At 36.0% G+C, this 24,346-nt stretch overlaps 1 protein-coding gene across 8 annotated transcripts in view; it reads right to left on the bottom strand.

The window, feature by feature from the left end:
• Arb2a (ARB2 cotranscriptional regulator A) overlaps window positions 1-24,346 on the bottom strand; it is a 404,275-nt gene that overhangs the window by 211,025 nt on the left and 168,904 nt on the right. For all 8 annotated transcript variants that reach the window (XM_076927062.1, XM_076927068.1, XM_076927069.1 and 5 more), the window contains one exon: window positions 16,041-16,256. In XM_076927062.1, the coding sequence (XP_076783177.1) occupies window positions 16,041-16,256 (216 nt within the window). The remainder of the gene's footprint in view (window positions 1-16,040; window positions 16,257-24,346) is intronic.

Genomic DNA, 24,346 nt, shown 5'->3' with positions numbered 1-24,346 from the left:
AGAAAGATACCAGGTACCAAAGTTAAGTCAGGAGCAGATAAACCATCTAGAGTCCCATAACCTCTAAAGAAATAGCAGCAATCATTAAAAGTATCCCCCCGCACCCCCCAAAAAAGCCCAGGACCAGACAGTTTTAGTGCAGAATAGCATCAGACCTTCAAGGACGACCTAATACCAGTTCTCTTCAAACTGTTCACAAAAGAGAACGAACACGACCCAATTCGTTCTATGAAGTTACAATCACACGCTCATAACTAAAGCTCACAAACACCCAACAAAGAAAGAGAACTTCAGGCCAATCTCCCTTATGAATATCTATGCAAAAATGCTCAATAAAATTCTTGAAAACTGAATCCAAGAACACATCAAAACACTATATAAACAAACTCAAAGAAAAAAACCACATGATCATCTCACTAGATGCTGAGAAAGCATTCGACAAAATTCAACACCCCTTCAGGGTAAAACTCTTGGAAAGATCAGGAATTCAAAGCCAATACTTAAACATAGTAAAAGCAATATACAGCAAGCCAGTAGCCAACATCAAACTAAATGGAGAGAAACTTGAAGCAATCCCACTAAGATCAGGGACTACACAAGTCTGACCACTCTCTCTCTACCTATTCAATATAGTACTGGAAGTCCTAGCTAGAGCAATTAGACAACAAAAGGAAGTCAAAGGGATACAAATAGGAAAGGAAGAAGTCAAAATATCAATATTTGAAGGTGATATGATAGTATACTTAAGTGACCCCAAAGCATCCACCAGAGAACTCCTAAACCTGATAAACAACTTCAGCAAAGTGGCTGAAATCAACTCAAACAAATCGGTAGCCTTCCTCTACTTGAAGGATAAAGAGGCTGAGAAAGAAATTAGGGAAATGACACCCTTCACAATAGTCGTAAATAATATAAAATATCTTGGAGTGAATCTAACCAAGCAAGTGAAAGATCTGTATGACAAGAATTTCAAGGCTTTGAAGAAAGGAATAAAAGAAGATCTCAGAAGATGGAAAGATCTCCCATGCTCCTGGATTGGCAGGATTAACTTAGTAAAAATAGCCACCTTGCCAAAAGCAATCTATAGATTCAACGCAATCCCCATCAAAATTCCAAATCACTTCTTTATAGAGACAGAAAGAGCAATTTGTAAATTAATTTGAAATGACAAAAACCCCAGAGAATATCAAAAACTATTCTCAACAATAAAAAACCTTGTGGGGGAATCACTATCCTTGACCTCAAACTGTATTACAGAGCAATAGTGATAAAGACTGAATGGTATTGGTACAAAGACAGGCAGGAAGATCAAGGGAATAGAATTGAAGATCCAGAAATGAACCCACACGCCTATGGTCTCTTGATCTTTGACAAAGGAGCTAAAGCCATCCAGTGGAAGAAGGACAGCATTTTCAACAAATGGTGCTGGTTCAACTGGAGGTCAGCATGTAGAAGAATGCAAATAGATCCATTCTTATCCCCTTGTACAAAACTCAAGTCCAAGTGGATAAAGGACCTTCACATAAAACCACATACACAAAAACTAATAGAAGAGAAGATGGGGAAGACACTTGAATACCTAGGCCCAGGGGAGAAGTTCCTGAAAAGAACACCAATGGCTTATGCTCTAAAATCAAGAACTGACAAATGGGACCTCATAAAATTTCAAAGCTTCTGTAAGGCAAAGGACACTGTCAATAGGACAAAATGGTAACCAAATTTTGGGAAAAGATCTTTACCAGTCCTACATCCAATAGAGGGCTAATATCCAATATATACAAAGAACTCAAGAAATTAGACTCCAGACAACCAAATAACCCTGTTAAAAATGGGGTACAGACCTAAACATAGAATTCTCAACTGAGGAAACTCAAATGTCCAAGAAGCACCCAAAGAAATGTTCAACATCCTTAGTCATCAGGGAAATGCAAATCAGAACAACCCTGAGATTCTACCTCACAACAGTCAGAATGGCCAAGTTCAAAAACTCAGGTGACAGCAGATGCTGGGGAGGATGTGGAGAAAGAGGAACACTCCTCCATTGTTGGTGGGATTACAAGATGCTACAACCACTTTGGAAATCAGCCTTGCATGTCCTCACAAAATTGGATATAGCATTACCTGATGACCCAGCTATACCACTCCTAGGCATATACCCAGAAGATGCTGCAACATATAACAAGGACATATGCTCCACTATGTTCATAGCAGCCTTATTTATAATAGCCAGAAGCTGGAAACAACCCAGATATCCCTCAACAGAGGAATGGATACAGAATATGTGGTACATTTACACAACAGAATATTACTCAGCTATTAAAAACAATGAATTCATGAAATTCTTAGGCAAATGGATGGAATTAGAAAATATCATCCTGCTAGGTGGTGGTGGCGCACGCCTTTAATCCCAGCACTTGGGAGGCAGAGGCAGGCGGATTTCTGAGTTTGAGGCCAGCCCGGTCTACAAAGTGAGTTCCAGGACAGCCAGGGCTACACAGAGAAACCCTGTCTCGAAAAACCAAAAAAAAAAAAAAAAAAGAAAAAAAAGAAAATATCATCCTGAGTGAGGTAACCCAATCACAAAAGAACATACATAGTATTCACTCACTGATAATTGGATATTATCCTAAAAGCTCAAAATATCCAAGACACAACTCACAGACCACATGAAGCTCATGAACAAGGAAGACCAATGTATGGGTGCTTTGGCCCTTCTTAGAAGGGGTAAAAAAATTACTCAATGGAGCAAATATGGAAACAAAGCGTGGAACAGAAACTGAAGGAAAGGCTGTCTGGCTTTGTTACCTGAAAGTTAGATTCCCTAGTGTTGGGGAATTTCAGGAGCAGGGAGGCAGGAATGGGAGGATGGTGGGAGCCCACCTTCATAGTAATTGGAGGAGAGGGGATAGGGTAAGGGGTTAGGCATCAGTGGAAGTGGAGGGCCTTGGTGCCTGAAAGTTGGATTCCCTAGTGTTGGGGAATTTGAGATCATAGAAGGTGGAAATGGGAGGATGGTGGGAACACACCCTCATAGAAACTCCCAGAATTATATGGATTAGACATGACAGAGGCAGGCCACCAGAAGACTAGATTCCAGAATTCAAACAAAAAGTTATCTTGATAGTAAAATTTGTTTTGAGAATTGTATATTGCAGAACACACAGCCTTGGTGTATCTACTCATCAAGCAAGCTGAGAGGACCTGCTCAAACCTCTGATGTCCTGGAACTCCAGCTGGATGCAGTGAAGACACAGTATCAGAGGCTTATCAATTTACTCTCCCTCCGCCCCTCTTCTAATATCTCAATGCCCATAATCAGCTTGAAGAAGTTAATGAAGAGTCGGCGCCCCTATTCCCTGAAATTGGGGACTGAGGTGGCTAATATTGGGCTGTCTTTCTAGGGAAAAGTAGTGGTTTTGTTGGAACAGGGAGGATTAGCTAGGATTTATTGCATAGCCATAACCTACTGGTAGAAATATGAATAATTGTTATTAAGATGAAGTTATAATTCCTTAAATGGTACAAAATTTACTTTGATTTCAAATTTAAAGTTTTCAATGGTACAAGCTTCTTATTGATATAAAAGTGAGATGAATATTGTTACTCTCATAGGCATTGTGTCTGTATAACCCAGTTAGGAATACAAGGCTTAGACCCAGTCCTTCTTTAACTTTTTAAACTGATTTGAGATGGTTAGCCTGTGAGTTAAGGGACTATAGCAAATTCCTTCAGCAGCTATGGTTTACTGAGTTTTTGTCTAACAGCAATTAAAAAAATACACGTGAAAAAAAAAAAACATTGAAACAGTCTTTCCTGTGCAGCAGTGGCACACATACCTTGGCAGTAACCAATAGTTCTTTAATTGAGTGTAATTGAGACTGGCCTGCTCAATAAGAGGGATGCCATTCCGAGTACTAAAAACCTAAACTAATACTCATGTATTTGTTTTCCATGCTAATGTATTATGTGCACTTGCTGCAATATATTCCATGCTAATGACATCATGGTTGTCAGAGGAGAATCAGCAACCATCAACTCACTAAGCCAGCATAATCCCTGATAACAATATATAACCATTTGTCCTCATACCGACAGATAAGTATAGTCTTCACCACACCCTTCAAGGAAGCTTCTCTTCACAGCAGATAGAGACCACTATAGAAAATAATAACAAATCAAAATTTGGAATTGTGGATCTCAGTGCCACTGGATACATTTACAAAACACTCCTTTAACTAAGACTCAGGGAACATTGTGAAAAGGGTGTAGAAGAGTTGGAAGAGCCAGAAAATAGGGAAGTTTGCTGTGAGATTATGTCTCCCAGTAATAGCAGAAACTCCGCCTTTAAGATCTCACCAGCATTATCAGCCAGACATGAACTGAATAAAGATGACATCAATGAACATGTCAAACTAGATGGGGAAAAACCCAGTGACGAACCCTACAACAGGAGACAGAGGCGGCCGGGTCAAGCTGGGCAGGCAGAGGTGCTCTGGCAGCACTTGCTCTTCTCTTCTGCTTACAAATACCCAGCACTGGGAACATGTAAGCAGGTAATGTTACGTGACAGAAGAGGCTATATTTAGGGAAAAAAAATATATATATATACACACACAAATACATGTATGCAAGCAGTAACAGTTACTGAAAAAGAAGCCATAACTTTTAAGGAGAGTGGAGAGAGATAAACAGGAGGATTTCACAGGAGAAAAGGGAAGAAATGGAATTAAATTACAAGCTCAAACACAAACCAACAACAACAAAATAAAAAAAAAAAACAATCGTTTCATAACTGCTTATCTACTTGAGGCCAATTTGTCCATATATTTATCAATGAAGAGAACATATTACAAGAGAATAAATAAAAATAAATACAAGAATTTAATTGTGTTCCATCTCCAACACATTAAAGGTATTCTTTAAAAACAGTCTGATTGCTCCATCTTTAGAAAGTGAAGTTATTTATCATAAAAATATATTATTTATGCCACCATCTAGTGAGTTTCCTATTTGGTATTTTTAAACTATTAAAAATTTCACAATTTTAATTCCATTAATTGTGAACATTTATATTAGTTTAATGGTATTATGCTTCTGAGAATAACTTAAAGTAGAAAAATCTTTATTTGAGCTCCTATTTCAGAAGACTCAACCCACATTCATCTGGCCTGAATGCTAGGACAGAATCTCATGGTAGTGGTAGCACATGGTGGAGAGAGTAGAAAGAAGCACAAGTCAACCTCAAGGTTCAATCAATCTTTAGTTACTTCCTTCCTCAAGTTAGGTCACAACTCCACAAATCTCCTAAAAAACTCACAAATTATGCCACCTGGTTAATATCAACCTAACTCTTAAGCCTTTTGAGGGAAGATACTTCATATCCAAACCATAGTACCACCAGAAATTATAATCCATATGAATAAAGAAACTCATTAGTGAATGAATAATGTGTAACCCTTTAGGTTTTAAAGATAACCCAGGGAAAGAGCATGAGGTGAAAGGAACTGTGGGCATACTGTACTGAATATCACACACACTATTGCAGATTTCATTTTTAAAATAAGATTTATTTTTAACACACAGGGATATTGGATATTGTCAAAGGCTTTTCAGCATCTAGTTAGATGATTATGATTTGTTTTTGCTTTTGGTTGGTTTACATAGTGGGTTACTTCGATGGATTTTTATATATTGAACCATCTCTGCATCCCTGGGATGAAGCCTACATGATCATGGTGAATGATGGTTTTGATGTATTCTTGGATTCGGTTTGTGAGTATCTTATTGAATATTTTTGCATCAATGGTCATAAGAAACATCAGTCTGAAGTTCTCTTTCTTTGTTGAGTCTTTGTGTGGTTTAGGTATCCGGGTGACTGTGGCCTCAGAGAATAAGTTTGGCAGTGTTCCTTCTGTTTCTATTTTTTTGGACTAGTTTGAGAAATATTTGTATTGGTTCTTTGTCAATCTGGAAGAATTTTGAACTAATCCCATCTGGAACCGGGCTTTCTTTGGTTGGGAAAATTTGAATCACTGTTTCTATTTCCTTAGGGGTTATAGGGCTGTTTAGATAGTTTACCTGATCTTGATTTAACTTTGGTAAGTAGTATCTGTCTAGAAAATCATCTATTTGATTAAATTTCCCAATTTTGTGCACAACAGAGTTTTGAGGTAACAGCTAATGATTCGTTGAATTTCTTCTGTGTCTGCTGAGATCTCTCCCTTTTCATTTCTGATTTTGTTCATTTTGACTCTGTCTCTCTGTCTTTTGGTTAGTTTGGCTAAGGGTTTATCTATCCTGCTGATTTTCTCAGAGAACTAGCTCTTAGTTTTGTTAATTCTTTGTACTATTTTCTTTGTTTCTAACTGATTGATTTCAGCCCTGATTTTGATTATTTCATGCCTTCTACTCCTCTTTGGTGTGCTTGCTGCTTTTTTTCTTTTTTTTTTCTGGAGCTTTCAGGTGTACTTTTAAATTGCTGGTATAAACCTTTCTAATTTAGTTATGGAGGCACTTAGTGCTATGAACTTTCTTCTTAGCACTGTTTTCATTGTTTTCATGTTGTACCTTCATTTTCATTGAATTCTAGAAAGCCTTTAATTTCTTTCTTCCCTGATTCAGAAATTATGGAGTAGAGAGTTGGTCAACTTCCATGAGTCTGTAGGCTTTCTGGTGTTTCTGCTGCTGCTGGTTCAGCTTTAATCCATGGTGGTCTAACAAGATACAAGGTGTCATTTCAATTATCTTGTATATGTTGAGACTTACTTTGTGACCACCTTTGGAGAAGAATCCAGGAGGTGCTGAGAAGAAGGTATACTCTTTTGCTTTTGGTTAAAGTCGTCTAAAGAAGTCTTGTAGGTTCATTTCATTCATAATGTCAGTTAGTTTCATTATTTCTCTGTTGCAATTTTGTCCAGGGGACCTGTCAATTGGTAAGTGCAAGGTGCTGAAGTCTCACAGTATTAATATGTGGGATTCAATGTGTGATTTAAGCTTCAGTAATTTTTTGTTTATTTACTTGTTTGTTTTTACATGAATGTGGATGCTCTTGTGTTGGGGACATAGATGTTCAGAATTGAGATATCATCTTAGTAGATTTTTCCCTCTAATGAGTATGATGTATCCTTCCCTATCTCTATGGATTAATTTTGGTTGAAAGTCTATTTTATTAGATATTAGAATGTCTACTCCATTTTCTTCTTGGATCTGTTTGCTTTATTCATTTCTGCTGCATCCACAATACCTAGAAAACAGAATCAACTTAGGTGTACATTTCAAGTTAATGGACAAAAATGTGGTACATATATACAATAGAATATTAAATATTACTCAGCTATAAAACCCAGGAAATGATGAGAAGAATTACAGGTAAAGAGATGACACGGAAAAATTAGACTATAAGGTCATTCAAGCAGGAAAAGATAGCACTGCATGTTCTGTCTTACATGGGGTCTTACGTTTTGTTGTGTGTGTTAACTTGGAACAGAAGTAAAAACCAGGAAGCTACAAAGGGACTTTGGAGTGCTGAAAAGGATGACAAATCAAAGCAGAGAGGTGCAAATCTGCAGGTAGAGAAACTAAAGCTGGGAGGAGCACAGAAGCCCTGGTGAATCTGAAGGGAAAGCAATGCTTCCAAAGAAGACGTGTAAAAAGCCATACAGAACCCTACTATCCTACAATCCAATAAAAACTTTAACTGGATGGATAGATGAATCATAAGATATGAAGAAGATAGGTGAATACTGGATATTAAAAAAGTAGAGGTGTGGAGGAGGAACAGAAATGGGGAGCTGAGATAACTAAAGCTAAGTAGTATGATGAAGCCTATGAAAGCTAATTTCAAAACATAACTAAAATAAAAAAAATACTGGAAGAGAATTATTTGGATGGTAGACCATGCCACACCCCAAAGACATAGTCATGAAATGGAAAGCACAGCCAACAGCATGGAATACTGCCCAAGAAGTAACTCTTCAGAGAGATACCGGACGGTTCACAAAAACACAGCCTATTGCCATTGGACTTGGTTCCCCAGAACAACCACATGGTCTGAGGACAACACAAATTGGGCTGGAGGACACAGAGAAACCAACTGTAAACATCTGGGTAGGTTTCTCTCTATTATTACTGTACTAAATGATTATGCTGTCAAACTGTCCTCTAAATATTTATGCTTATATCCATCAACCAGAGCTGACCCAACTGTAGTCAGAATAGCTTCTAAGCAATAGAAGCAGAGACCCATAGCTAGTCAAGGGGCTCAGAGTAAGAACTGAATCCTCAGTCCTAAAAGGGTCATCGTTATCAAAGCTCTGCAAGAGAGAATGTCAGAGGCAGAGGATGAAGAGGAGCGCGTGAAACGGTGTCTTCTAAGACAAGACATGGCGTGGAACTCAAGCATCCGTGACGGAACTCAAAGCAGCTGCAGTTACCTGCACAAGACCCATATAAAATGAAGCCATCCCAAATGCAGCACATATGGGAAAGTGCTCTCCAGCCTTCACCCTTTACTGGTACTTGATAGTTGTTGGGGGATGGAGACTCATTCAACGGTGGATTTAGTGTATTATCAAAAGAGAAAAGGACATATGGTTGGGAGGGGCATTGAGAACACCAAAGGGGAGAGATGACGTTCATATTTAATTGTACACATATGTGAAAGTCTCAAGAAAAATGTAAGTTTATACATGAGTATGAAAGTATGTAAGCTATGTGAAATGACTTATTTTTTCAAGATTAAAATTACATTATTTGTTTGTTCCTTTTCCTTCCTCCAAATCCTCCATCTTGTTCTTTTTCAAATTCATGTTCTCTCTCCCTCTCCTCTCCCTCTTCCTCCCCCTCCCCCTCCCTCCCTCTCTCTCAGATCAGGCTGGCATTGAAATCACAGGGATCCTCTGCCTCCTGAGCACTGAGATTAAGGGCATGTACTATCACTACTAAACTTGTGACTCATGATATAGACTCCTTTTTCATTAGCTGTTATTACATTAATATCTATTGGTTATCAAAGACCAAATGGTCAGCCCTGAAAACATGTAAATATAAGTAACATATAGAGAAAGTAGGTTGCATATGTGTGTGTATGCACACGTGTGCATGTGCATGTACACATAGAGAAGCAATTTTATCATAGCTAGTAGGCAAGGCTATGATAAGTTTTTCTTTATGTGGTCATCTTCCTAAGGATTTTGGGGCTAAAGAAAGCTAAAGAAGCAGTGCTCATTTCTAAGTAACACTACGTCCAATGTGGAGAGCAACAGCCCACGGTGGTCCAAGGGGTAGAAACTGTGTCTGTAGTTGTGGGGGTGGAAATTTGATCTTTTAAATGAATATGTACATATTTAGCTATTTAACTCAGTTCTCGACCCAACACATTAAAAAACAGATGCTTTAAAAATGATCTGTTGGCAAGATGCTTGTTAAATTTTATCAGCTGAAATATTAAAATTCATAATGAATTAACACATTATATAAAAATAAAATGTTTTTGTTTCATCATTTTACAAAGTTCTATAACCAGTGGTGGTTAACACTGGGAATTTTGTATGCCTTGATATGTGTTGCTCAGATAGAAACTAAGTTTATAGAATTACCATGGAATTGATGACATTTTCTGTCTTCACTCTTGAATTGAGTTGGCAGATGTTTTCGAGAACAAAAAATTCCATCTTATTACAAGACATATTAAGCAGGTTTTCCTGTCAGGCATGTCTGACAATGTTTATTGCCTAGACCAAATCAATCCCCTTAGTAATCCATAATGCATTATAGCAAGTATATTATTTCATAGTTAAGGAAGTTGCTACGTGAGAGAGTAAGTCCTTTGATCCCTATGCTCTGCTCCTTGTGCATCGGAAAGGTGCCACATAATATACTCTTTAGTCCCACTTACTTACAGACATTCATCAAGGAAAATACACTTAAGTAAGCTTATGGTTTTAGACATGTGTGTTAATTAAGCTTGTCTATGTATATTAGATACTTATATAAACTTGAAAAGAGTTTAGCTATTTATTAAAATCCAGAAAAGAAGAAAATGCAAATATTTGAGTATATAAACTGGTCATTGTTCAAAAATATTTGAATTTTACTGCATTTAATATCATGAGTCTATACAAAATTCCAAAATCAGAAAAACTCCAAAATCTGCAATATTATGCATCTAAGCATTTTCCATAAGATGCATCCTCTATGAGGAGAGCAAAGTGATTTCAAGTATTAAAAAATAGTTGTACTGAACTTATACAAACTTCATTTTGTTGTTAAAATTCTACGTTAAAATGGCTACAGTGACAACAGTAAGCAAGACAGAATGACATTTGTCAGCTTTCACTAATACTGTCAACATGCCCAACTCAAAATACCAAAGTTACATTCTTTCAAAGCCTCAGTTTTCTCAGAGTTGATGCTTTCTTAATAATTGCAAAAATTCAAACTGAAAGAGTGAAAGAAATTCAAATAATGTCTTTAAAAATCAGTCAGAAAACTAGACTATAGCAAAGATCCTGCAGGTTAAGAAATGAAGTTTCAGATGGATGGCAACAAGCAGTTCGTCCACACACATCTGAGTATCTTCAATATGCAATGGCAGCTTCTCCAAAGACAACATCTCCTTCACATGTGGACTTTTTCTGCAAAGGCATGGAGCCTTCGACATTATCTCCAAATTGAGAACCTCTTTTGTGGTATTAAAATTTTCACATAATGTATACTTGCTATAATCTTTACTTGCTATCAGCATAGCCTACCACATAGTCTCACCTTAAGAAAGAGATGGCCAGGAAGTCCCAACATCATGTTAGCTGGCCAGCACTTCATGTCTATCCTTTGCTGGACTTTACCCTGATTCTCTAAGTTCCATGAACAGAACTTCATTATAAAAAGATCACTGATACATAAATAGTCTCTTGTCTATGTTGAAGCCATGTTTATCTAGTTATCTCTACACCAGGTTCTAGTCTTCTTGCTTTGCTTTCTTTTTGGGCATCAACTTCTAGTAAGAGGGTTTTGAATTGTTTCTTATTTCTCTTAGAATGTAATTTGCACTACTGGAAAAAAATGCTTCTATCTGCTTCTTGGTAAGGATTGAAACACAATGGAAAAAGATATAGGGCATACTCAAAGAATTATAGGATAATAGGGAGATCAATATAAAACAATAAAATGTAAGATAACAATAATAATAATAACAAAATTATGAGGCAAAAATGCAAGAGGTATCTCAAAATAGCAAATGATGAAACATGAAAAAGCTAACTACTTCTAATTATTTTCAGAGGTTTGGTAAGCGTCAGTTATTAGATATAGCGGCAGAGGAAGTAATATTTCATCTGGGTAAAATCAAGATTAAGGGAAAAAAGAAAGAAAACAAAGTTACAGATTTGAGAAAGTACCGAAGAGTGCGTACACAGTAGAATGAGTGTGTAAAGCAAACACCATTATGGTCCATGTGAGCAGATTCGTGAAACAGAAATAACTTTAGCTAAGGATGAAATATTTCCACTTCTACCCATAATTTTCACACTGACAATATGACTAAAAAATAAGAACAGAATACTACCTTATATATTCAATTAATTATGTATAAATCCACCAACAATAAATCTTAACATTCTAATGATATTAATTAATGAAATATTACTTAATTTTTAGACTCTTATCTTGGACACTGGACTGGGTAAGAAACTAATAATTTAGTTTTTGTTTATTTGTTTTAGTTAAAATGCAACCATACAGAAAAAGCAAGCTGTATACGTTAGCAGTGTAGCTTTTTTCATTTAAAGCAAATAAGTATAACTTAGGATTTTAATTAATGGCTGCATCATCGTATTCAAAATTCATTCAGAAGACTCTATCATACACATGTATCTTATGATGGACCTCTTCTAAGTTCCGTGGACAGTGCACTGAGTGAAACAAACCAAGTTTTTGGTCCCCATAGAGTTCATATTATGTTGATCACACTCTTTTTATCTATAAGCCTGAATCAATATTAATTATATAATTAAGCAAAACCATATTGTCTCTATTCATTATAATTGGTAAGAAGTCTTTTTTTAAGGCTATTGTGCTGGCTCAGTGGGCAAAGCATGGCTGGCAAGCTTAAAAACCTGAGTTTAATACACAAAACCCATTTGGTAGAAGACAACCTTCTTTCCAAACTTGTACTCTAGCTTCTACATTCATGATGTGGCATGTATGTACCTACAAGCACACATATACACACATGCATGTACACACACACACACACAGAGGGAGACGGAGGGGGAGGGGGAGGGAGAAGGAGGGAGAGGGAGAGGGAGGGAGGGAGAGAGAGAGAGAGAGAGAGAGAGAGAGAGAGAGAGAGAGAGAGAGAGAGAATGAAGAAATTGCTGAAGTTAAGAGTACTTGTTGTAGAAGATCTGGGTTCAAGTAGAAGATCTGGGTTCGGTTTCTAGCACCCACATGGTGGCTAAGAACCCTCTCTGACTCCATTTCCACAGGCTCTAATGCTCTCTTATGGTCACTGAGCACTGCACATACATGGGTATATATATAAAACACACACAGGGAAAAAAACATATACATATAATTAAAATATAAATAAATCCTAAAAACATGTATTTTTTAAAAGAATCATTCTTTATCACCATCAGATATGACTATACCATGTCGTACTTTTACCACATATGGTTTAATTTCCATATTTCAGCTCCATACTTTGTTTTCTCTGGGCAGGACAATGTGGTATAGATGTATGGGACAAAGAGTCCATCATAATTACTTCCGGTTCCTAGCTATATAATCCTAAACAGTAACCAGTGTATCAGTTCACATACTGTAAGCAATCGATGTATGCTTTGACTTAAGACCTACTCCATAGAATGAAACCTACACCTGGCACCATTATTTGGGCCAAGAACCTAAGTTTGGACAGATACAAGGTCTTGTACAGAACGCATGCAAGACCAAGCCAGACCAAATCCCATCACGTTAATGGGATTTGGGCATAAAATTTTACCCCTAGCTAAGGAGCTACTGGTTATCATTAGCTTCTGAGAAAGGAGACACAGTTTTATTTAAGAGTGTACATACCAGGAAGTCAGCCCTACTCTACTGGAAGACCACATCCAGGAATATCTGGGCAGCATAATTGTCCTGGTGGGTTATTATAAACAATGAACACAAAGTTGGGTAGGTAGATCTGGGAAGAGTTCAGGATTGGAGAATATGATCAAAACATACAGTATGAACCTTTCAAAGAACAAAGGAGATTAAGAAAACTATAAGTAAGAGTTAATTTCCCCTCCTCATGCACAATGCTCTGATAGTAAAACTGCTAATATTGATAATATTCACAGATATGTAGAAGAAAGAAATAATATTTTGAGTAGGTCAATTTTATCTGCGCATGGATGCACTATACATCTTACTATTCAAAAATATGTTGGAGTCTTTCATTGTACACACACTATTATGCACAATGCTAGATGATTTTAAGAGAAACAATGTTAAGAAAATATGTTATTAACTCAAAGAGCCACATACAAATCTGTATTGTATTGACAAGTGTTTTAATATGAAAACTTCATTTGGGGCAAATGGAACAAAAAAGCCAATCCTCTACTCTTTCTCCACAAATAAATAAATCAAGTATTAAAAAAAAGCAGTAAAAACAGCTAGTATATTTCTGAGGAACCACCAGACTGATTTCCAGAGAGGCTGTACCAGCTTGCAATCCCAACAACAATGGAGGCCTGTTCCTCTTTCTCCATATCACCTGAGTTTTTGATCTTAGCCATTCTGACTGGTGTGAGGTGGAATGGAGTTAGAGGACAGAAGGAACTGAAAGGGTTTCTGGCCCCATGGGGAGAGCAACAATACCAACCAACCAGAGCTCCCAGGGTTTAAACCACCAACCTGGGAGCACATAGGGAGAGACCCATGGCTCTAGCTGTATATGTAGGGGAGGATGGCCTTGTTGGGCATAGGTAGAAAAGGAGGTCCTTGGTCCTGTGAAGGCTGTATGCTCTCGTGTAGGGGAATGGGGAATTCAGGGGTGGGGAGGTGGGAGTAGGAGGGTGGGGAGGTGGGAGTGGGTGGGTGGGTGGGGTCACATCCTCATAGAAGCAGGAGGAAGGGAGATGGGATGGGGGTTCCTGAGTGGGGGAAAATGGGGAAAGGGGATAACATCTGAAATGTAAATAAACTATCCAATAAAAAAAGAAAAAATAGCTAGTATATAAAAAGTATAAAACAATTAAACAAAAAGTAAAAAGACAAACCAAAAGAGACCAAGTCTCAGTAATCAACAGAGTATTGAGATGCAGAGATGAAGAAAATAAAAAACATACAGAAATAGTGAGGAAGGGGTGGGGCAGCACCTAAGCAATGGTGGCATGAGAAAATGCAAACATGAAGCGAGAGGAATGCTTCAAGTAGGTGCTTGAGACACTTTTTTATTTATACAAACTATAAGCAAGTAAGAAAGAAATAGACACACCACTGTGGTGCTTGTCTTTCACCTACACACATGGAGACACACAAATGCATGGAGTAGTCAAAGAGCCTCATAAAAGTCAATTTTAGAATCTGCATAAGAGACAAACGTTGTCATAAACGGTGTTTTACTGACTGGATAATATGGCAGGAGTCTAAGGACAACAGACAGACCTAAAGGCTAGTATCACAACTTTGAGGTAGGTGGACAAAGATGTCATATCTACAGTAGGAGGAACAGAATACTGAGAGACTCTAAATTCAGCAATTATTTTTAACGAGTATTAAGCAGTGGAAGGATTTGCAAAATGTGAAATATCATACTGTACCTAACTATTTTGACTCATAAATTCTGTGTATTCCTGGTCAGGACACTGTTTTCAGTATCTTGAGAATTTACATATGACTCTGGTCACTGGGATTAAATCTCAACTTCTACAAGAAGAAATACTGTCATGACCTAAAAGAAGATAAAGATCTAAAACCAGTAATTAATGCATTTCCTTCAAATAGAGTATGAAGTATTTAATTAATAATCTTTAATTAAGGATAAATATAAACATGAGTCAAGCCAAATATTCTAAAATGTTACTAACACTCAAAAGGTTAGGGCCAGGTCTGTGACTCCCACTGTGATGTCAGCAGGGTAAGGGGTAAGGTAAGACCTCCACTCAAGTTTAAGGGAAGCCTGAAATGCATGGCAGGTTCCAGGCCAATCTGGACTACCTGTGAAACTTGTTTCATCCCCAACCCTCTCCATAAACACAACATATCAATGTTAATGTTTAAGTGTACTGAACTGTTGAACTTTAAAGAACATACAAACTTACTATCGTCCCACTCTAGGATCATTTTTATTTTGTACTTAACTGTTAAATTCTAGCAAACAAAAGACACACTTTGAAAATGTATCATAAAAAAAGATACCAAATGGCAAAAATGTCCTTATGTGTCACTACAATGTTCAATGTCCTCCTGTGGCACCACTGAAAGGACTGATTCCATGATGCTGTGAACAGAGGCAAGCACCAACCATGTCCTTATCACAGTGCCTCGGGAAGGTCTGAGCTTAGATATGTACTGATGTACTAGTAGCTTTCCTCTTGATGCGCCTTATACACGGTGGGTAGATGAGTGGTCACACACATCATCAGCTGAAAACTGTCACGTGAGATGACGACAGTATTATATCTTGCTTTAGAATTATTCTGTTATATTTATTCTATTACACCTCAGTATGTGCTGGAGGAGTGTAATGAAAAGGTTTCTTCCTTTTCAGTGCATCATATTAAGATCTGAGAAATTGTTCCTTGAAACAGCAAATGACACAAAAGACAACAGCATTTGCATTAGAGATTCTATAAAATGTCACACTGAAATAAGTGATAGATTTTGTAACTTAAGTTTAAAAAAATCCCATTCAGACAGGTAACTATGAAAAATGAACGTTTGCTAAAAACTAAAGCAATCAACAGCTTCCAAAAACAATAAAGTTATTGAAATGAATTGAAATCCTAAGAAAAATCAAAGAAACAAAAATGAGAGTTTTTCTTTCTCACCCTGATAAACAACTGCATCATTTCTTTCTCCTTTTGGGGGTTGCGGTACTTCTCATAGAAGTCACGGCGCTTCCTTGTTTCCCTGGAGACTTTATCTCTCCTTTCCCGCCTCCCTGCTGGCTCATCTGTGCCGTCAGATGACTGTTTATGCATTTTCTGCTTTTCCACTTCTATATAGTTTTCATTTGGGTTCAGGACTATGACTCCATACCCTTCCTGTTTTAAAATAAAAAAAAAAAGTTATAATTAAATATCAAAATTTATTTCAATCTATAAAAATGTTCCTAAAACATTAGGCAAGGGGGTTTAATATAGTTTCAAGTAACTAAAGTATTCTTTTAGGAAAGACTATGTATTAAATATTTTAAATGAAGGTTAAAGTTGTTTAACCTTTATGATGTGCACAAATAAGCATATATTATCTATTTAGAACAAAAATACATACATTTTTGCAACAGAAAAAAATAATAAATTTTAAATAAAAATATAATCTACTTGAAGTGTGATTAAAAGAATTTATCACACAAGAATACATTCAAATCACATTCTGTAAATGTTGAGAAAATTATATCATCTATGCACCTTGGACCTTATTCTCTTTCCATCCAGAAAGACTTTAAAAAAAACCACACAGAGCAATATAAACCATCAGAACAATGAGTGGAAACTGTTTAATCTTAAAATTTGCTTCATATTTCAGGCTGCAGTAAAAGAACTAGTGCCCTTGTCCTGAAACTATAAGTTCTACAGTTTAAAAACACAACTTTTTGAGCTATTAGAGCTTTACATTTTAAACATATATTTTCCTGACTTACTTCTCACAAGGCAAACATTTCTGCAGTTATGATTTTAAAAAACTTTGGATATTAAGGCTCAATTAATGAACTAATCTAAACCTTAGAAACACAGCAACCACTATCAAGTTTAAGGAGTAAAATATTTGATGCCAGTTATGTCTTTTCTATTCATTTCTGTAAACGTCTTAATTCTGCTTGTGTCTTTAAGGTCCTATCTAGAAATATAATATATTACGACAAAAACACAAGAACCACAGAAAATAAAGTTTGTAAAAATCTCCATCCTTACTAAAAAATAAATGTACTTTTTAAAACTATAACCATAAAATTTTCTACATGAAGTTCAGATATCAACTCTTTTTTACCATAAAACCAAACATAAGAAGGTATATATAAAAATACTGACAGCATTAGTTTAAAAGTGGTCAATATTGACATAGACCCAATGTCTTATTTTTAAGAATGCTACACTGGGTGTTCGTTTTACTCTTTCCATGTTTAGGCCTGCCCAGTAAAAGGATATTGTTAAGTAAAACCATTACTAGTTTGGAAATTTCAAGATGACTGAAGTTCTGGTTTTGTGATGGTACTATTAAACAAGATACAATCCTTTTATATACTGGGAACTAATAATATAGTCCTACATGACAAAATACCACACACTCTTCAACAGACCCGTCAATAAAACTTTTTGCCTCTCTTTATTAGTGATTAATAAAACACCAATAAAGTCATTTTAAAATTTAAACATTTGACTTCAAAGCAAGAGAGATGTTGCATGCTTTCTTTTTTTAGTTTGTTAGCTGTTGAGTCAAAAGTTTTACCAACAAAGAACACTTTATTTGTGCCTGCTTTATTCTAATCTGTACATCTATTCAAAAGTCTTGTAATTCATTGTGCTCACTGTCAGGTAGACAGATTGTCACTTGGTGATTTTCTACAGTTGGACACACTTGACTAATTATTAAAATCACATTTGAAGGAAGTTCCTAGCCCTCTTCCTTGTGCCTCTTACAACTTTTCACGCCCTTCTCAAATTTCACCTGGAACTTCTCCTCCCAGCACAGTAAGTGAAAGAGCGCTGTTACACTCTGTTGACCATGGTGAAATGCGGACATGCAGTATACTGCTGCTGGTGTGAGCATCAGTCACAAAAGGTCACCACAGGCCACAAGGAAAACTGCCTCCTTAGTAGATTTTGTACTGTGAGTAAGTGGTCTCCTGTCATGCTCCTCCAGTGTCTTCTCTGACTGACAGACAGACAGACAGACAGACACAGACACACACACACACACACAGCTTTCTTATTCTGATACACGGGTTAAAAATTCCATAGGAGGTACAAGCATTGTGTACTCCAGTGTAATGATGACAGGAATAGTCAGACTCGGGGCAACCAGAGTGAGACTTAAATTATTGATTATATAAGATGATGTTCATGTTACATAATCAATACAATAATATACAAACTCTCAGTGAGAACAACTATGAGCAAAGCTGATAGTCACTAGAATTACCAAACCAATAAGTAACTTAATTATCTCCAGACCATCAGATCCCCTGAGCAGCTTCATTCATCTCATTGTAGGAAGTTAGATTTAAAGAAAGAAAAACTTGGGCCTAGTTGATTTTAAACAATTTCTGATATTTGAAATTACCACCTAAATAAGAAAATAAACATATATAAATCATTGAAGAAGTAGTATTTGTCTAAGTTATTGATTATGGAACTGAGAATTACATGATTCATTTATTCCATTTTCTAAAGGCACAATGTCAATTTTTCACAGAGGCATACACACAAGAAAAATGATACTATTTTTAAATCACCACAACATAAATTAAAGAATTTAAAAATTTAGATGTCAACAATAAATGCTGAATCAACTAAATTTTTTATCAATAATGATCCACATTATTTAGAAAATATTTTATCCTTTAAATATTTCAAACTGTCAAATTAATTAAAATGATAGTGATCTCAAGATAATAAAAGGTATTTCCTGAAAATAAATCAGTTACAAATTTAATTATATTTCTAGTAATCAAAAAACTTAGCATTTTGAATTAAGATTTTCATAATAAGCTTATACAATGTTCACATAGAACATTTATACCAAGTTTATACACACTAGAATAAAAGCAGCATGGACAGTAGCACGGGTGTCTCTCAGCTCTAACCACAGTCATGTGTAGCCAGACTTGGCCCGGCTCTTCTGTTCACACGTACATGTAACAGGAAACATTAACAAACTTCCATGTAAAAGTCCAAGACTTTGGTAATGTCGACACTAACACATGGCAGCCAGGGCGTCAAAGGGAATAAAGTGACACAAAGCAGAGACAATAGATCAACCATTAATTGTTTGAAACAGAACTTAAAACTTCCACAATCAAAATACACACCAATTTAAAATATAATTGGTTTTGAATAATTAAACAACACCAAGCAAACTAAGTAGAAAGACTGCCAGCGTGATCTTTATAAAGTATGAAGTTTACAAAACCACAAAATAAAATCAGGTATCAAATATACTACAAAGAACTATGTAGTGCTATTCTGACCAAGGGAACCTCTTTAACATGGGCTTAGAGTCCAGAATGCAACAGTGAAGCTTACTTTTTTATATTTAATTGTTCTTTAAGTACACAAAAGTTTCATAGGATGAGAAATTTCAGCATCCCGAATACACACGGGAAGCTCTTCTGTTTCTTTTAACAAGAGAAAATGATCAAACTGGTTATCTAACATGCAACTACACAGGCTCCAAACATCTTTTATAATGATTTACACAAATTGTTTGCAATATGTAACATTTCAGAAAACAAAGCACAGTCAAAGCTGTTAACTCACTCCTAGATTTGACTTGAATCAAGAAGGTATTCAACAAGACAAATACTCGTCTAAAAGGAAGGTTTCATTCCTCAGGCTCCAGTTCTTTGTATGTGGAGCTATAACTTTAGTTTCATTTCCAGATGTTTATTTATAAATTCTAAATTATATGATCTTAATCTGATACTCTCAAAAGTTTAGTGCTAAAATGTGGCACATTTTTTTTAGCATAACTATTTGCTGTGATTAACATAAAACACAGAATCCCGGGACCTCTTACTGGAAAGACTAAAAATGTGTTTACTCATAAATAACAATTTATCATTCAATAAGCAAAGAATGGCATGGGCGCAAACAGACAGGTGATGTCCAACATGAAGAACACACAGGAAAGTTTGCTAGAGAAATAAAGATCAGCGCAGAAAACCACTCATCATGGATGTACAGAGAGAATTATAAAAACAACTGACAAAGAGCCTACTGTTCACCCCACATGAAACTATGAAAACTAAAGATATATCAAAGTTTGTGTACTAATTACCAATTACAAAGAGAATGGAAAATAAGAACAAATTCTAAAGCTTTTAAAATCTCTTTTGAGAAGCTTAATAAAAAAATAAAAAAGCAGCTGAAAGTACTCAACTATGCATAGTAAGTCGCCAATACTGAAAGCCACATGTGACCAGAGAGGTCAAGGGCCACAGTAAAATCTTTTGACCCATGGAACTATCCATTTTGGTCTCCAGGCGAGGCTGTGTAGGAGATCATTTTACATAGATATATCAATCATACTCTTCAAGTTCAGCATTCTACCTGCTTCACCTGAGAGAAGACAGGTGTTCATCCTCAAGGCAAATGAAACTCCAAGTGTGTTGTCTCTAACTAGCCATAGTTAAAAGGGACAGACAATGGTCCGAGCATCTCTCTGGAAAGAGCTATGCTATGTTTCTCCTCTTCTTCACAAGAAGCATATGCATGTCACTACTGCAACATCCCAGGTGCAACAATGAGATGAGGTCATGACAACCAATCAGAAGCCACTAGTGGAACGTTAGTAAACATAGCTGTTGGGTCTGAAGCTCTGCTTGGAAAATGCCCATCCATTACTTCAACAATTTTCTCAAGGCATGACCTGGCACTGAAATACCTGAAATGGCACTGGACTCCTGTCTGTGCTTCTTCTCAAGATGCATTAAGGTAACTGCACCCTACAAACATTTTATAAAGTATTCATCGGGATTATCCCTCAATTGTCAGTTTCATGAATTTTCACGCTGTACACGGGGTATAAAATAACTGTAATATGGACCAATTATCCCAGAGAAGCCTCATACTTCAAATAGATCATGAAGTTAGTCAGGGAAAGAAAACATGCTACAAAAAGTTTTCAGAGGACCACCTGTTGTCTATTATTTTTACATAGCACTTACTCATAAATCATAACACAGGGTAATTAATCAAGCTGTCAGAGAGAAGGTCAAAGGTCATATGGCAGAGTCAGAAGGTCATGCATGGGCTGATAGAGGTCAGGGTCACACTGCATTCCTCATTATCAAGTTGGGATGAGAGACGGCCCGAGCAAACAAAAGTGAGAGCAGATGGAGAAGTGAGTGAATAAGAAAAGAAAGAAAATTTCAGAAATAAAAAGAAAAGTGAAAGACTGTCAACTGCCTTCAAACAGAGAATAGAAAACAGAGAAATATACTTAAAAGACCCCAAGAGCATAAAGCAACTATAGTTTCATCAATTTATTAATTGAATATAACTTTTCTTGTCCATTTTATTAATGCATACTAAGCATTATCACAAAAACATATGCTTCACCACTATCTCTCTTATAACTTGTATGTTCAAATTTCATTATGGTAAACCAGAGTTCTAGAGATGAAATATAATTTTTAACAAAGAAAAACCAAAAAAAAAATATTTTAACAAGAAAAAAAAACCAATTCACAATGAGAAGTTTTTCTTCTCCCTGTGAATACTGTTTTTCACGGTTACAACAGTAGTTTTAAGCCATAGGATAGATAATTTCTTGATCATGATAAAAGATAACCACAAACATAAATGTATCATAAAAGTCATTTTGAATAACAAAACAGTTATAAAATATTCTATTATTACACTGGCCTGAATTAGATGCAGAATACTGTGCAAAATTAGCTGTCACCCTTTGCTCAGAATCTTTGTTAATCTCATTTTGAATGTTTGCAGCTTTATCAACACATGCATCAATGTCAGCTCCTTGGTTACTGAACCGCTGTACTTGGAAGGAGATATAATTAAAATGTTTTGGCACAGAAAAGGTGAAATTGTATCTTCCCTTGTTCCCTTAGGAGTCTGTAAAACATGAAAGATATATTGACAAACACACACACTTGTCTCCAGCTCTGACATCTCAGGGCATCCAAGTGCTATTTTAAAAACTCACTTTGTTCTTATCCGGAATATCACCTGATTTGTTTCTAACTTTACCCCTAGGTTTTAGAATACTACAATGCTTAAACTTCACAGATATTTCTAATACTTGTCAATAATTTGACTATGGAAGCATTCCAAGGAACTCACTACCACCACAAAGTACATAGAATTAGTACTTACTATCAAGGGGAGAAGTAAGATTTACTGCTACAGTTTTATGGAAATTTTACCATGCGTTGCTGCTTATAAAATACACAAACAGATACCCGCCCTCTCACACACTGAAGTGAAAGGAAGTAAGAGTTCTAACTGGTGACCAATTGATGTCAAATTCAAGTCCCTAAAGATACCGCAGGAACCATATATACACATCTTTATTAAAATGGTCCAAAGCAGAGTTTGATCTTCAGATTTATAAGGCTCACTCTTCTGCATGTTAGGTAAGCCATTATATTTTAGACCAATATTCCCCTGGCTACCTATTGAGATACATTATAATATAGACATATAAATATCAGCTGTCATGCAGTCCTAGCGGCTCATGGTCTTTCAAATATCCTCTGACCCTAGCACACTGCATAAACATGTGCTTAAGTTGATGATAGAACCTGCGTAAGAACTAGTGTATACTAATCATTGTATCTTAAAATATGCCATCTTCTCATGTCCCTTTAAATTAAAGTTATCATGTGTGAGATAACTTTAATGCTCAGGGATACAGTGTACCTTCCTTGCCTATATTCCACTCGCAAAGGATGAGGTATTCATAAAGCATTTGACATATTCACTGAGTTAATAATGCATTAAATACTGATTTTATACAACAAATATTTAATAAGCAGTTACTATCTATGATGTAAATATGGTAAAGGTAAGAGTATACCTATATACTATACTTCAGACTCCCTTTTCATTTAAAGATATTTCTATTCAGTAGGAAATTTCAAATAAGATTCAAGTACAAATCTCTGAAAAGTCTATAAGAAACATCTAATTTTTCAAGAACGAGAAGGGTTATTAAAATATACCTACCTAAATATACGTTAGGGAATGGTTGGCCTTAAATGATAAGCTAAGTTTGTGATTGTTGTAATAGTATGTAAATGTTCTCCTTAACAAAGAAAATGTATTGTTTGAGATGTCTATTTGTATGCATTTGCATGTTACACAAGTAGCACCATTTCATAATGTAAGAGAGAGATGCTTCTCCACATTTACTTCCTAACAAACAGGTGCAATTGAGTACAGCTAGGAATTTTCCTTCCCACAGTAACCTATGTCAGAAGATCTTCTCATACTTCTTCTGCTAAATAATTTAATTACTTATGAGTTATGGTTTCTTTGTAACCTTTTAAATGACTAACTCATTAAAATGCAAAAATATGCAAAACATGATGTCACTGGGTCAAACAGCTGTGTTGGTAAAATTATGGCTGTGAATGTCCCCAAGAACATGAAAATATTAATAATTTATATTGCTCATTAGATGGCAAAAACTCTTTAAACAGATTTAGAGACAGATTAATTTTATAATCACAAAATGCTACACTTCCTAATGGTAACAAATCTTTCTACCATCTGTGACCCTTTGGTATATATAAAACATATAATATTCCTAATATACACCTAGGAAAAAGCATCTTAAGATCATGAAAAATGGAGGAAAGGAACTTTGTTACAAAAACATAATTATTTGTCAACTTTAATCAGAACTTCATTTTTCTTCAGTGAGCCAAGACACAGCAATAACAAATAAAGTCTGAGACAGTCAACAAGTCATACTCCTGGCATGGCAATCTGATAAAATAACGGCCTTACACTCCTGAAAATTTGTCAGAACATGAATTCGAATCTTTTGTACAAACTTTAAATGAGTGGCAAGGAATCATGGGAAAACATTTAAAAGTACTATCATATTTAAAGTTTAAAATCTCTCACGGTTCGCATCACAGGATTATGGCTGAAAGCAAAGGGCCGGGAGAAAAGCCCTCCCTACCTGTCAGTTCTTTCTAGATATAGAAATGTTTTCATCTTAAATACATATGGGTTCATTATCAGATCGGAGCTAGTTAGCCAAGAAACTAGCTTCCAAATGATTGTGGTGTTTTGTCTGTTATGCAATTTAAGCATCACACTCATTGTTTACCACTGTAAATTATAAAAATGTGTTATGTTAGGATCAGCCAGCAGCCTCTGAGTTTCATGTGCTCTTAACAGCATTCAGTTAGGTAATAATCTATTATGGACAAAAAAAA

The sequence above is a fragment of the Arvicanthis niloticus genome, chromosome 29, assembly GCF_011762505.2.
Source record: "Arvicanthis niloticus isolate mArvNil1 chromosome 29, mArvNil1.pat.X, whole genome shotgun sequence".
In the NCBI taxonomy this organism is placed as follows: domain Eukaryota; kingdom Metazoa; phylum Chordata; class Mammalia; order Rodentia; family Muridae; genus Arvicanthis; species Arvicanthis niloticus.
The sequence above is the reverse complement of the archived record's forward strand: the minus strand, read 5'-3'. Positions and strand labels throughout refer to the sequence as shown.